This window comes from Tamandua tetradactyla, chromosome 4 (genome assembly GCF_023851605.1).
Source record: "Tamandua tetradactyla isolate mTamTet1 chromosome 4, mTamTet1.pri, whole genome shotgun sequence".
Classification (NCBI taxonomy): Eukaryota; Metazoa; Chordata; class Mammalia; order Pilosa; family Myrmecophagidae; genus Tamandua; species Tamandua tetradactyla.
This window is the reverse complement of record NC_135330.1, coordinates 13,289,053-13,302,968: the sequence shown is the minus strand read 5'-3', so window position 1 is coordinate 13,302,968 and position 13,916 is coordinate 13,289,053. Positions and strand designations below refer to the sequence as shown.

At 39.4% G+C, this 13,916-nt stretch overlaps 1 protein-coding gene across 1 annotated transcript in view; it reads left to right on the top strand.

Annotated features, from left to right (window-relative positions):
- DCAF8 (DDB1 and CUL4 associated factor 8) overlaps window positions 1–13,916 on the top strand; it is a 37,806-nt gene that overhangs the window by 14,998 nt on the left and 8,892 nt on the right. Inside the window, exons 3-8 of the mRNA XM_077156622.1 lie at window positions 1,023–1,696; window positions 2,701–2,841; window positions 3,915–4,009; window positions 8,383–8,493; window positions 13,055–13,127; window positions 13,605–13,662. Of these exons, the coding sequence (XP_077012737.1) occupies window positions 1,023–1,696; window positions 2,701–2,841; window positions 3,915–4,009; window positions 8,383–8,493; window positions 13,055–13,127; window positions 13,605–13,662 (1,152 nt within the window). The remainder of the gene's footprint in view (window positions 1–1,022; window positions 1,697–2,700; window positions 2,842–3,914; window positions 4,010–8,382; window positions 8,494–13,054; window positions 13,128–13,604; window positions 13,663–13,916) is intronic.

The following is a 13,916-nucleotide window of genomic DNA, read 5'->3' as shown; positions in this document are numbered from 1 at the left end:
TTCCCTTATTTTTTTTCCTCACACCTTGAACTTAGATTGGAAGTCTTGATTGTTTGGGCTCTAGATGATTGCCCAGATGCTCACTGGGAGATATGATTTGGCTGCTTTTAGACTGGAGAATGCAATATCTGATTGTAGGGGATTAGATAACTCAAAGAAGTACAGTTGTTTTATAACTACCAACATAGAAGTACTAGAATATAGTGAAATTTTCTCCTCAGGTAACACTGTAGTAGCCCTGCTTTTTTCAGTTTTACTTATGCTTCCTGATAAAATTTTGTCTCAGTAAAGAGTTCTTGTTACTAAAAACTTAAATCTTTGTATTTTTGGAAGTAAGTCAGGACATGCTTATCAGTGAAAGATGAGGGACAACACACACACTCAGGTGATCACAATCCCACTTACTCCTTATACTTCCTTCTGGATTCCCACTGGATTTTATCCTATAATGAGTTTCTTAAATGGGCCTTGGGTTGAAGAAACTTAAGATATAGGAAGAGAGAAAAGTAGTGGTGCTTTCTCGAAGTGGGAAATAGTCCAACTTTCCGTTCAAAAGTGAGGGTGATTGTATTTAGTTATTTTCCATCTTTTCCTGAGGAAATTAAAACAGCTCTTGCTGGAATTGGCTGTTCTTTTTCCTTATATTCAGTTTGGTTTATTTGCTGTAAATATGGATTCCCATCAACAGAACAGAACCTAAAGTAGTTGCATCAGGCAACATTCATACAATCTGCCAGTGCTCTTTCCTTTTTTAGAACTGGTAATCATCTTATATTGTCATGTAGTTCTTCACTTGCTTTGAAGTACGTTTATTTGCATGTGGCTTTGGTCTTTTCAATTTCTGTCCTTTATAAGTTACCCCCTCAGAAGGTTCTTCTTTATAAGCATTTGTAATGAAAACACTTTGACCAAAGTAGGTCTTTTGATATGATGCTTTCTTAGACTGAAAAAGGAACTCCTCCTGATCATTACTTGTTTCCTTATTTTTCCCCCTCACCTACCTGTTCCTCACTAACATACAGGAAGCCTGTCCAGCAGTCCCGAGGAGATGTCTGGAGCTGAGGAGGGAAGAGAGACATCCTCAGGCATTGAAGTCGAAGCTTCAGACCTAAGCCTAAGTTTGACTGGGGATGACGGTGGCCCCAACCGCACAAGTACTGAAAGTCGAGGAACAGACACAGAGAGCTCAGGTGAAGACAAAGACTCTGACAGCATGGAGGACACTGGCCATTACTCCATCAATGATGAAAACCGAGTCCACGACCGCTCAGAGGAAGAGGAGGAGGTAGAAGAGGAAGAAGAAGAGCAGCCTCGGCGCCGTGTACAGCGCAAGCGGGCCAACCGTGAACAACAGGACTCATCAGATGATGAGCGAGCCCTAGAGGACTGGGTGTCCTCAGAGACATCAGCCTTGCCCCGACCTCGCTGGCAAGCCCTTCTTGCCCTTCGGGAGCGGGAGCTAGGTTCAAGTGCCCGCTTTGTGTATGAGGCTTGTGGGGCAAGAGTCTTTGTGCAGCGTTTTCGTTTGCAACATGGGCTTGAGGGCCATACCGGTTGTGTTAATACCCTGCACTTTAATCAGCGTGGCACCTGGCTGGCCAGTGGCAGCGATGATCTGAAGGTGGTGGTGTGGGATTGGGTGCGGCGACAGCCAGTACTGGACTTTGAGAGTGGCCACAAAAGTAATGTCTTCCAGGTGAGGCAAGGGAGCAGAATAGCACCTGTGAGTCATCAGGCATGGGTTAGACAAATTTGAGCTACTTCCTGGAGTTGGAGCTGGTAATTGTAGGAATTGGACATCAGGACTCCTGGCCCTTCCTTGGCTCCCATTGTGATATAGAGGAATTAAATGCACTGAAAGTCCCATAGCAACTTTTGTTTCCTTGAACATGTGGACCACGGGAAGCTTCATTGTAGGCAAGATGTTGGAACTCATCAGAAAGGTTTTAGTTTTTGTTTTTTTGTTTTGCTTTTCATCAAAAAGGTTTTTAATGTGCCTTGATAGGAGTCATTTAGGACCGAGAGCACAAGCTCTTGAACCAAATTACTTGAGTTCAAATTCTGGCTCTACTACTTGCTAGCTGTGGGATCTTGGGCAAGTTTTAATCTCTGTCTTCAGTTTATCTGTCAAATGGGACTAACAGCACATACGGTTAAGAGGATTAGATAACAGTAGAAGCTAAGCAGTTAGATCAGTGCCTGGTACTTAATAAACATTTGATAAAATATTAACTAATATTGTTATTATTCCCTTAAGATTTTACTTATCAGCTCCAAATGCTATTAGTCATTTATCCATAAACATGCTCTTTTCTTCCCCAACATCCTCACTATATTACTTTTTCTTTTTAGCACATTTATATTTGCTTCCTAGATCAAGGTAGATTTTCCTCCTCTATTCCTTAATTTTCATCGTTACTAGGTATACATTCCTAGTTCACTTGAGCACTTGCTGTGTACCAATTCAACATTCCAAAGCAAATGAAATGCTCTCTTACATTAGAGGAAGTTCGTTCTCTCTCTTTCCTATGACTCCTGGAAGATACTGGACTTTAGCCAATTGTATGAGAAAGTAGGAGAGCTAAATTTCCAGTTGTCAGGCAAGAGAGGAGGATGAATTCATGTCTTCCATGTTAAGCTCTCAAATTCACCTTTTCAATTTATTTCATGTGCCCCTTGTTTTCATTCTTGCCACCCCAGGCCAAGTTCCTTCCTAATAGTGGTGATTCCACCCTGGCCATGTGTGCCCGTGATGGGCAAGTGCGGGTAGCAGAACTGTCTGCCACACAGTGCTGCAAGAATACCAAGCGTGTGGCCCAGCACAAGGGAGCCTCCCACAAGGTAAGTGAGTGCTTGCACAAAAGTTTGTGCTATTCAGATTCTCTGATTTCAGCCAAGGCTCTCCCGTAGATTTGCCTGGAGTTTTCCCTTTATTGTACAAGGTGTAGCTAATTACCTGCCTCACCTATTTCAATCCTAAGTTTTGTACATAAGAAGGGAGAAAAAGCAACCACCCTTAACTTGGAAGGCAGATACCTCAGAGATCCTTAGATCATGTACATGCAGTGTTCAATTAATTATACCTAGCCCCTAAGCTGAGTCATTGGTTTGGAAATCCTTGGAATCTCCTATGCATTCCAGACCTCTTAATTTTACTCTTCTTGTTTTTAGAACATTATAACAGTTCCAAGGTGTTAATGGTTGGTTCCTCAAATGTGATTGTCCGAACTTTCCTGCCTGTAATGCTCAGCTTACAAATATCACTGTGTCTGGAAGCCTTATTTAGTACTGGTAATATAGGTCAAGTATTTATGGTGGCATCCATTGAGGAACTTAGAGCTATCTAGTCTTAGGGTGGATACAATGTTCTTCAACACCAGGGTTTCTTACAAACCCTAAGGAAATATGTAGGTGGACCTGGAGTGTCCTTTGGTGTAATAGTGAACTTTCTAGGATCGATGACTCAGGAAATGTGAGTATTACCTATTTCTTTGTCTCTTAAGCCCACCCGCCACCCACTAGGTAGCAGAATTATAGAACTGTGACGCAGGAAATGAAACCTGGACACCATTTGTCTCCCCCGCTTGAGGGTATGGAGTTGATTTTATTTGAGAATGAGCCCTAACAGCTGTCTTCCTTTGGTATCTGTTTTCATATTCCTCAGGGACTTAATTCAAATAACAAGTAGATCTGTCCTGCCTTGTATGGAATTAAAAAAAAAAACTAAATAATTCACACAAGACAAAATAGGCTGAGATTATTTCGTTTTCTGGGATTCTTCAGAAAAAAGATAGACATTGCTTATGCTGAGATATTTCGAACACAGCCCCCCTCCCTAAAGGTAAAGGGGATGAACTAAATGACCTCTAATTCTAAACGTTAGGAGCCTCATCTTTTCTCTTTTTCTTCTTCAGTTGGCCCTAGAGCCAGATTCTCCCTGTACGTTCCTATCTGCAGGTGAAGATGCAGTTGTCTTCACCATTGACCTCAGACAAGACCGGCCAGCTTCGTAAGTACAGCGATGCCTTTCTGAAAGACTTACAGAACTGGATCCTTGACTTTAAAGATAGTCTCTGTGGCCTAGGCAGTATTCAACTCTGGTTCATCAGAAGAGTCCATTTGTGCCCATAAGAGACAGTTTATGTTTTAGGGGAATTCCTTACTTCCTTGTGGTTGTCTCATTCTCAGCAGGGAAATACTATTCAGTCTGTCTGCATTTCTGAAACAAAATTCAGTTATCTTACAGTGAGGCTTTAATTACTTGATGATCTTCCACTCTCCATTCATTTGGGTGTCGTTCAACTTATCCACAGAAAGCACATGGTACTGTTTTGTGGACTTTACAAAACAGCTTAGAGATACGATCATATGTAATTTTCAATTGTTTTGTATATATATATAACATGCAGACAGTTAAGTAATAAATCTTGAACAAAAATATTGGTAAGTATAGTACTCTCTGACCTATCACAGCTCATTTTTATAGGAATTTGCTCCTTGTGAATAAATTAAATCCACTTTCAGTTGTCTGATATCATAGAAAGAACAAAGAAAGATTCTGTTTGTAGCCTAGCAGACCTTAGGCACTGCTAGTTATGTGGTCTTGGGCAAGTCATTTAACCTTTCTGTACCTCAGTTTAGTCATCATTACAATGGGCATAGTGCCTATTTGAGGGTTTCTGTAAGGATTATTGGTAAGCTTGATGTCCCTATCACAGTACCTGGCGCTATGATTGGAAATGATTAAATTGTAACTACTATTATAATTATTTTAATCTCCTTTTTTCAATTTTATTGCTATTAGAATACACAAATATATATTTTTTATTTATTAATTTTTTAATTTAAAAAATATATAAGAAAGAAACACAAACATTCTTAATATGTGATCATTCCATTCTACATATATAATCAGTAATTCACAATATCATCACATAGTTGCATATTCATCACAAATATATTTTTGTTTAAGAGATTCAAATATTGCATTTTGTGGAAAAAATGTAAATGTCCTATTGTGTACCACTCCATAGATTTTTTCGCTACTGGTAACTATTGCTAGCAATGTAGAACATCTTTCCAGTCCATTTTCTTATGTCCTAAGTATGTACATATATACATATTTATGTAATTTGCTTTTTCCATGTTACAGTGTTTCAGAGATTTTTCTGGCAGGCCATAAAGACCTACCTCACTTTTAATGAAAACATGTATGTCAAGATATTGGTGTACTGCAGTTAATTTGACACCTTATTGTGGATATCTAGATTGTTTATTATAATGCTAGTCTTAAAAATTATTGTAACAAATTGTGTATATCAATACCAACATTGTTAGGGATGTCACTGATTTCACATAACATCCAAGTGAAATGTAAGTAAATTTAGGGAATAAAATCTCAGGCTGATTGTTTAATATTAGACTTGATTTTTAGAGCAATGAGAATAGAAAAAGTTGCTGAAAAGTGGAAGAATTTTAGTAAATTCTTAATGGTGGAAATGTTTTTAAGTTTGAAGTAAAAATATAGTGGTTACTTTTATAAGCTTCAAGAGTATAAAGGTTGGGAGATGATGTATTCGTACTGTGGAGGGCAGCACATGACTGCGTGATTGGAGATCTGCCCACCTGTACTAGCTCTGCAGTTATCTAACTTTGAGAAAAATCATTTACCCTCTTAAACTAAATGATGTCTGTTGTTCAGTTCCTTGGTTCTGTGATGATAATGGAGCATTTTCAGATTTTTCAGAGGAGAGGGGAAGGGCAAAGGTGCAAGAAATGATTTTGGTCTACTCGGTAGAGAGTTGCAAAGCCAAGTGAGTTCTTATCCTGTGGATCAGGCCGAGGGGGAATCCAGTGTTAGGCCAGAGGGAATTGGAAATCTGATTCAAGTAATGAGAGAAATAACTTTGGAAGATTCTTGATGTGGACAGAAAATCTGGCTGAGAGTTTACCATGGTTCAAGATGCAAGCCATGATTCCTCCTAAAGGGAGGAATATAGGATAAATGTAGCATGGAAGGAGGGCCAAATTTTGGATTTGAGGACTCTCAAATCTCAGAAACATTGAGTCCTCAAAAAGTTTTTGCTTTAGGGTTCAGTTAAGTAGTTTTACAAGCTAGAGTTGGGTGAGAGGCCCAACATGAAGATCATGACTGCAAAGTCCAAGCTATCTTTATGTGTTTTAAGCTGGTGCCTGAACACCCACTTAGAAACATTTTTATGGGAAGTTGGTAGAGGGGAATTTTTCTTTTGCCATATATGTAATAGCTGAGTCTCTAGGAGCTGGCAAAATTGGCCAACATCTTTGGAAAAAAGTTTGATTTGGAGCTATGGGTGGGATATTCTTTTAGCCGGTGGTAGCCAGTTTGAGGTATTATTCGAAGAAATCCTTTTCTGTAATTATGATTCCCTTTCTGCTGGGACATATACCTGCTCATTAATTTTAAAGCAAGGTTTGGTAAATTAGTTTCATGTGCTCCCTCCCTCTGATCTGAAAATGTTTTTATTTTCTTACTGCCATGATTAATCATTTTTATAGCACGTTTGCTTAGTCCCCAGAGAGCACAGGCACTCTGTGCATTCATCTCTTGAGAGAGGATGGTTAGTATTTGGTGAATAAATTGTGATGTAGGAAGATTGCGCTCCTTGTCAGAATCACATAGCAGTGAAGTCAGTACTTCATAATCTGTCCCTTCAGTTTCTTCCTTTTGCTTCCGTAGGATAAGCTTTCTATTTGTGTGACTGTCCTGAAAATCCAAGTTGCTGAGGAAATGAAATGGTCCCGGGAAAAGGAACAGCATCAACCCCAGTGCTCTTCCCTGTCTAAAACCCTGGTTAGACCTGCCACTTCTCCTTAACTAGTCTTGTTCTGACAACTTAATCTTTTGACATGATTTCTGCCTTGTCTTTGAGGTGTTGCCCCCTAAGGACATTCATTTTCAGTGACCTCTGTACATTATTCTTTAATGGAATGGTGCTGTTCTGAGCTAGAGTAACTTTGATCATACAGCGAGGATACTAAAATAATTTCTTTACAAAGAAATTCGTTGTCATGGTTATGTTTCTTTGTTTCTGTAGCATCAGAAAATTAATAAAACCATAGAATTAAAAATAAAAACTAAAGCCCAGTTCCCTCCTCCTTTCCTTTCCTGTAAACTTACTGATCTTTTTTTTCTTTTTTTTTTTAATATTTATTTATTTATTTATTTTTTATTTACATGGGCAGGCACCGGGAATCAAACCCGGGTCCTCGGGCATGGCAGGCAAGCATTCTTACCTGCTGAGCCACCGTGGCCCGCCCAAACTTACTGATCTTGATGTCATGCTTTTGACTGGTTGTACCCTTCGATCTGAGGGGAACAGTCACAATGCAGCCTTAATGTAGAACAAATTATGGCTGTTATTCTTCTGGCTATATCAGTCAAGCAATCAATATCTCTCTCTTTTCTTTCATTCCTTGTTTTTAAACTTTGTACCTACATGCTTATTATACACGAATGTCTCAATAAAATGAGAGCCTGTATCACTGATGTCACTAGCCACACCTGACTGGTCTGGCCACAATCCCACACTGAATCTTAGTTTTCCCTGAGGTTGAAACTGTCCCTGTTACACGGTCAATTGTTCATTCTTGTTGGTGCTGTGATTAGGTGTTAGTGATTTAAGGAAGAAGCCTAGGTAGGGAGAAGTAAACCATAAGCACTAGTGTTTTAAAAAATGACTGCTGTCTTCCTTTTGGTTACCTGTGCTAGAAACTGTGGCTTGTCATTCTTCAGTGTATTTTTTTTTTGCATGGATAGGCACCGGTAATTGAACCCGGTCTCTGGCATGGCAGGTGAGAACTCTGCCACTGAGCCACCGCCCTTTCAGTGTACATTTTAAAGCTGGGTTTTAAGCAACATTTTTCTGGAATCTGGGAGATAGACTGTGCTCTTAAGGTCATTTTTAGCCCACTGTTATGATTCTTCTTCCACCCCTCTCCCTATTCCCAGGTGATTGGTAAGATGTATTTATAATTAAAGGATGGGAAGAAATGAGTAGTAGTGTCTGTTTAATGATTGGTTGTTACCATGTTGGACTCTTGCTAAAGTGAGGAGTGCTTTCATAGCCTTTAACCTGTATTTCTTAAGAATCACTGGAAAATTACTTCACTACGTGATTTTTTTTTTAAATCCCCAAAGTAGCACATGGTAAATGTGTGTGATGGTGGTTTTTACCTTTTTCTTATTCCAAGGTTTAAAAACGAAATAAATCCAAAACCCTTTTTTTTCCAAATGAGTCTGCTTTCTTATTAGCCATGTCTGCATTACTCTCCTTTATCACTTGCCACAATCATCTGGATCTTTTGGAGACTATAACTTTGTGTGCCTTTCTATTCTTAAAGGAAACTAGTGGTGACAAAAGAGAAGGAGAAGAAAGTGGGGCTTTATACAATCTATGTGAATCCTGCCAATACCCACCAGTTTGCAGTGGGCGGACGAGATCAGTTTGTAAGGTGAGTCTGTGGCTGTTTTGTGTCTTCAAGAGTTTGAGACTCTGGTGCATTGCATACTATTTTGTCTGTTCCCTTATGGAAATGTGTGAATTACCTTGGAATTCATTAATGACCTTCTTGAATTTTTACCATCTTCCAAAGAGCTTAAGCTCCTTCTGAGAGAGCAGTTCCCCACTGTAACAATTTCTGAGGGACAGTTTTACATAAGGCAAAGTTAATGTCCTTTTTAATTCTTTTTTTTTTTTTGCTTGGGCAGGCACCAGAAATTGAACCCAGGTCTCCAGCATGGCAGGCGAGAACTCTGCCACTGCGTCACCATCACCCATCCCTTTTTAAATGTAATTTTATTGAGATATATTCACACACTATGCAATTCATCCAAAGTATACAATCAGTGTCTCATAGTATCATCACGAAGTTGTGCATTCATCACCGTGATCGTTTTTAGAACGATTGCCTTACTCCAGAAAAAGAAATAAAAGGAAAAAAGAAAACCCCAAATATTCAGTATTGCATTCTATTCAGTATTAAGCCTTACAGTAGAGGTAGGTTAACAGTGTATCAGAGATTTGACAGTGTCAGAGATAGATATGTGTATCAGTGGAACAGAACAAAGCATTCAGAAGTAGATCCATATAAATATGGGCAACTGACTTTTTTTTTTTGCAGTATAGTTATATAGTCATTTTCAAAGATCAGGGCTACAAGACTGAAGTTCAACCACTTCAGGTATTTCCTTCTGGCTATTCTAAAACGCTAGACATTAAAATGTCTATATAATGAGTTAATAGTCACAGTCATTTGTAAATCCTAATTTCTCAGTTACACCTCCTCCTTCTCGTTTGATCTTTCTGTCAATCTTCAGGGATATCTGGGCAATGACCGTTTTAATTTCTTTGTACTGGAAGGGGGTGGGGACCTTGTAGGGTAGAGAAATGAAACTGAAGTTAATGTCCTTTTGATCTCTAGCCATAAACTATATCCCATCCCTATCCCATTGCCCTGTTTTAGCCATATTTTTTTTTGCCATATTGTTTTTCCATGGGGTTTGCTCATCAATTTGAAATGGTTGTGGGGTGAGGATCACTAAAAGTATGAATGGCTTTTTGCTTTTCTGATGGTGGGTGAAAAACATCATCTTCCATTATAAATGAGAGCACATTTTTATAACTGTTTCTTGAAATTAATTTTATTAATAAGAATAAGGGATAGAATAACTTTATAGAAAATAAATGAGAGATGACCTTAGCTATTCCACAGTCTTGCCACAAGAGAATTGGACAGCCTTGTAACTCTCATCCCCTGCTTTCCTTGCCTTCAAAATTTCTTTCCTCTATTCACCAGTCCTCAAATACAGAGCAGTCAATTATTTTTTTTAATAAGAAGCTGTTGCTCAAAAAAAAAGTTATAGTTGTCAAAACTTACAGGTACTACCTCCTCCAAAGCAAGCATTCATTGAGATTTCCTACTTAGAGCTCTAGGTTGTATGAAAAGTCTGTGTCCATAGAGAATTCAACCACTAGAATCGAGGTGTTTGGGGGGGAATGGAAGAGTCAGCTCTACTGAAAACTACAGTTGGCAATGCCTTATTTCAGAGCTTCTGCTTTCCCAGAATTAGAGTGGTGCTGAAAATTCAGTTTAGCAATTCAGACAAGTAGAGATACTCAGATCTTCTGTTTCTTACCAGCCTCGATATCCTGTATTCTTTTGTACACACACATTCTCAGCAGATGATAGGCTATTTTCTTGGCAAAAGCATGTGTAAACTTTGAGGCATACTGATCCTGCATAAGCAGGGAGCCCTTTCCACCCTCCATCTCGTCGCTGGTATTGAGCTTCTGACTACCATCGACTTGTCTGGCACCCCTTCAGTCCAGCCAGCTGAACATTTTTGGATTTCCCCCATTATGTTCTTTGAAAGAACTCAAAGCTCATTTTCTAGTACAAATCAGAAAACACTTGTGGTTAATATTTTATATCATAACATCATAACTCTTCCAGTTCAGAGGAAGTCCTTTAAGAGAATGCAGAGAAAGAGGCTAACTTAACCTCACAGAAAAATTACCAGCCCCTAGTCTAGCATCATATCTAGAATATAGTAGTTCCTAAATAAGTAATCCCCATAAAATAAATATAAAAATATCCTTAGACACTAGGGATAAATAAAATAAAATATAAAAATATCCTTTGATACTAAGGAACACAGATGGGTATATATACCAAAAAGCACCCTGTGGGATGTGTTTGAGAGCTATTGTTTTAGATTTAGTTTTGATTATCAACTAATAAATTTGCTGAAGAGTAGCAATTGGCAGCCTAACAGTCTCCCTTTTTTTTTTGATGATCGTGGCAGGTGGTTCATTTCTTGGCAGATATTTCCTGGATATTCTCTTTAAGCATGTTATTAAGTAAGGGACTGTGTAGAATACAAAAATTTTACTTCATTCATTGATTTATTCATATGTTCATTCAGCTAGCATTTACCCAGCATCTGCTTTGTGCTAGAAACACGTTTTCCCAGACATTGTCCTTTCCTTCAAAGAGCATTTTTCTGGAGAAACAGTTATATGAGGACTACAGATACTAAGTAACTTACCTAGTATTACTCAAGTAATAAGTAGAATAGTAGAGTTTTATCAGGTCAGACTCCTAGAGTGCTGTGGCAAAGACAGAGCATAGTGTGCTCAAGGGGGCATAGCTTTTTGTGATACTGGAAGTGGTATAATATATAGGATCATTGAAGAAGAGTGGTAGACAGCCATACTGAATTCAGGCAATAGAGAATTTATGTAAAATTTTGCATTTTAGACATAATTCTGTTGACAATATGAGGAGAATACTGTAGTAATCTCACCAAGAAATGTCAAGAGCTGGAGAAAGGTGATGTTGTCAAGAAATATGCACAGGAAGTAGAGTTGACAGAAAAGAAATAAGCTGTGCAGAAGAAAAAAGGCCTTATTTCTGGTTTGGCCACTTGAGTTTAAGGTTGTACCATTAACGAAGATTGTAGATTTAGGGAGAGGAGTAGGTTTAGAATGAGTGTCGTTTTGAAAGGAGGGGCTTACTTTTGGACATGTTGAATTTTAATTATTCGTGGGTTATCCCCTTACAACATGCAGCTGGCAAGTAGATATGAGTCTAGAGCTCTGCAAAAAAGCGTGGGCTGGAGGATAACAGAATTTTATATTTACATATTGGTAGTAGTTAAAGCATTGGTAATAGATTTTGAACGCCACAGGAAAGTATAGATTAGGATATTTTCCTCCTTTTGTGTCTCTGGCCTCTGAGAATATAATGAAAACTCTGTTACCTTCCTGGAAGAATGCACATAAACAAAATTTTCTTATCGTTTCTGGGAGTTCGCATACTACATGGTCTCCAGGTTTAAAATCTCTAATATAGAGTCAAAGTAGAACTTAAGACCAAGCCCCTGGGAAATGTCAACATTTAAAGGATGGACAAAGACAAGCCCATGGACACTGTAGAGTGATTGGTCATTCAAGGAAAGGTGTTTCAGGGAAGGAGTAGTCAACAGTGTTAAGATAGGGAGAAAGACATGAAAGGTGTCTTGTTGGATTTGCAGTTAGGTTACTGATGACTGTAGTCTGAAAAGTTTCATTGGTGAAGTGAGGCCCAAGGTGAAATTAGGATGGGCTAAGTGAAAAGAAGAGGAAGTGAAAATATCGAATGTAAGTTGCTCTTTTCAGTAATTCGACTGCAAGGAGAAGGAGAAAGAGCAATAGGAGGAAAGGACAGTCATGAGAGGGAGGAGTTTTTTTTTTCAAGTGGAGAGACAGTGATGAGGAAGAGATAGAAAATGGAGTAATCAATCAGACAAGGTCCCTGAGGGATGAGATGAAGAACAGCTGTGAAGAGAGATAAGCCTCTGAGATTGGAAGAGACTGGTGTATGATGACAGATTGGATTTGTCTTGTTCCTCTCTCTATTCCCAATACCTAGCATCATAATACTTACCCCAAATTGTATATACATCATAAATATTTGAATGAATGATTAATTTAGGGAAGCTTTGATTAGAGGAAGGAAGGTGATGAAGAGATTTTGAAGCCTAATGGCAATGAAGGAAGGAGAGGGGTTCTTGAGGAGAAAGGTGGTGGTTGTAGTAGTGATAGGCTGTGAGAGAACTAGCCAAATAAAAACGTTTCAAGGAGGGGGTTGAAGATCCACTGACTTACATAAAGTGTGGTTTCTGTTCATGAGTAACAAACTCCTTGGGGAGATAGGATACACATTTTATTTAGTAAAAATAAATAAGTGATGTGAAAGTTGAGAGAAGTAAGCTTCTTCAAACTGATGTAATTGAGAATTGCTACTTGAAGTAGTTAGGACCTGGATGAAGGAATTAGGGTTTGGAAAGGGGTTGAGGAAGGGGGACTTTCAAGGTAGGAGGAAAAGTATAAACCAGAAGCTTTGATTGGGGGAATGTCGTTTATCTGTCCTTACTTTGAGTTCACACCTCTGCCTGCCACTATATTGAATTGCAGCTCTTAAAGGAATCATTGTATAAGTTCTGACATTTTCATTGCTTTTTCCACTGCAGGATTTATGACCAGAGGAAAATTGATGAGAATGAGAACAATGGAGTACTCAAGAAATTTTGTCCTCATCACCTGGTAAGATTCTTGAAGGACCAGTGTCTCTAAGCTTCCCTGACTTGCTCCTGAGGCTGCCCCTGAACTTGTTATGTGAAGAGCTTGGACTTTGGAGTCAGACACCTGGATATGGATCCTGGCTCCACCACTTAACCAGCTTTGTGACCTTGGGCAGTCTCTTCACCTCTCTTAGCCTCAGTTTCCTTATCCACATGATAGAGCAATAACTGCTTTGCATCATGATTGTGAGGCTTAATGAGAGTGTGTATTTAAAATGTCTAGCACACAGAAGACGACCAACAGAAAGCCCTAGGATGCTTTCTGACCACTAAGGTGGTCACATTTCATTGCTTGTACTCCTATCTGTCTGTCTCTGTTTTCTCTTTTTCTCAGTCTCTGGGAGAAGATATAGGGGAGTTTGAAGGAAAGCCTGTTTCCTAAAGATGGTATAATAAATGGGGGGGTGGGGCATCAGTCAGTATCTGCTCCTTATTGCAGGTGAACAGTGAGTCCAAAGCAAACATCACCTGTCTTGTGTACAGCCACGACGGCACAGGTACGTGAGCAGGGCCCAGCTCCTAGGCTGGCATGCCCCCTTTGTCTAGGGAGCTGCTGAGCCAGTGAGGCATGTGCCCTCCAGAGCTCACCACTGTGCTATAGCTCCAAGTGGAGCAGCTGGGAAGTAGTTGCTGATGGTGAGCACATAGTGGGAGGATACAGCAGATGACCCATGGAGATGCCAGGCACCATTTGCAGAATGCTGCAGGTGATATTTGGCAGGGCCTGTCCTGGAGCCCAGGCTACTTGCCT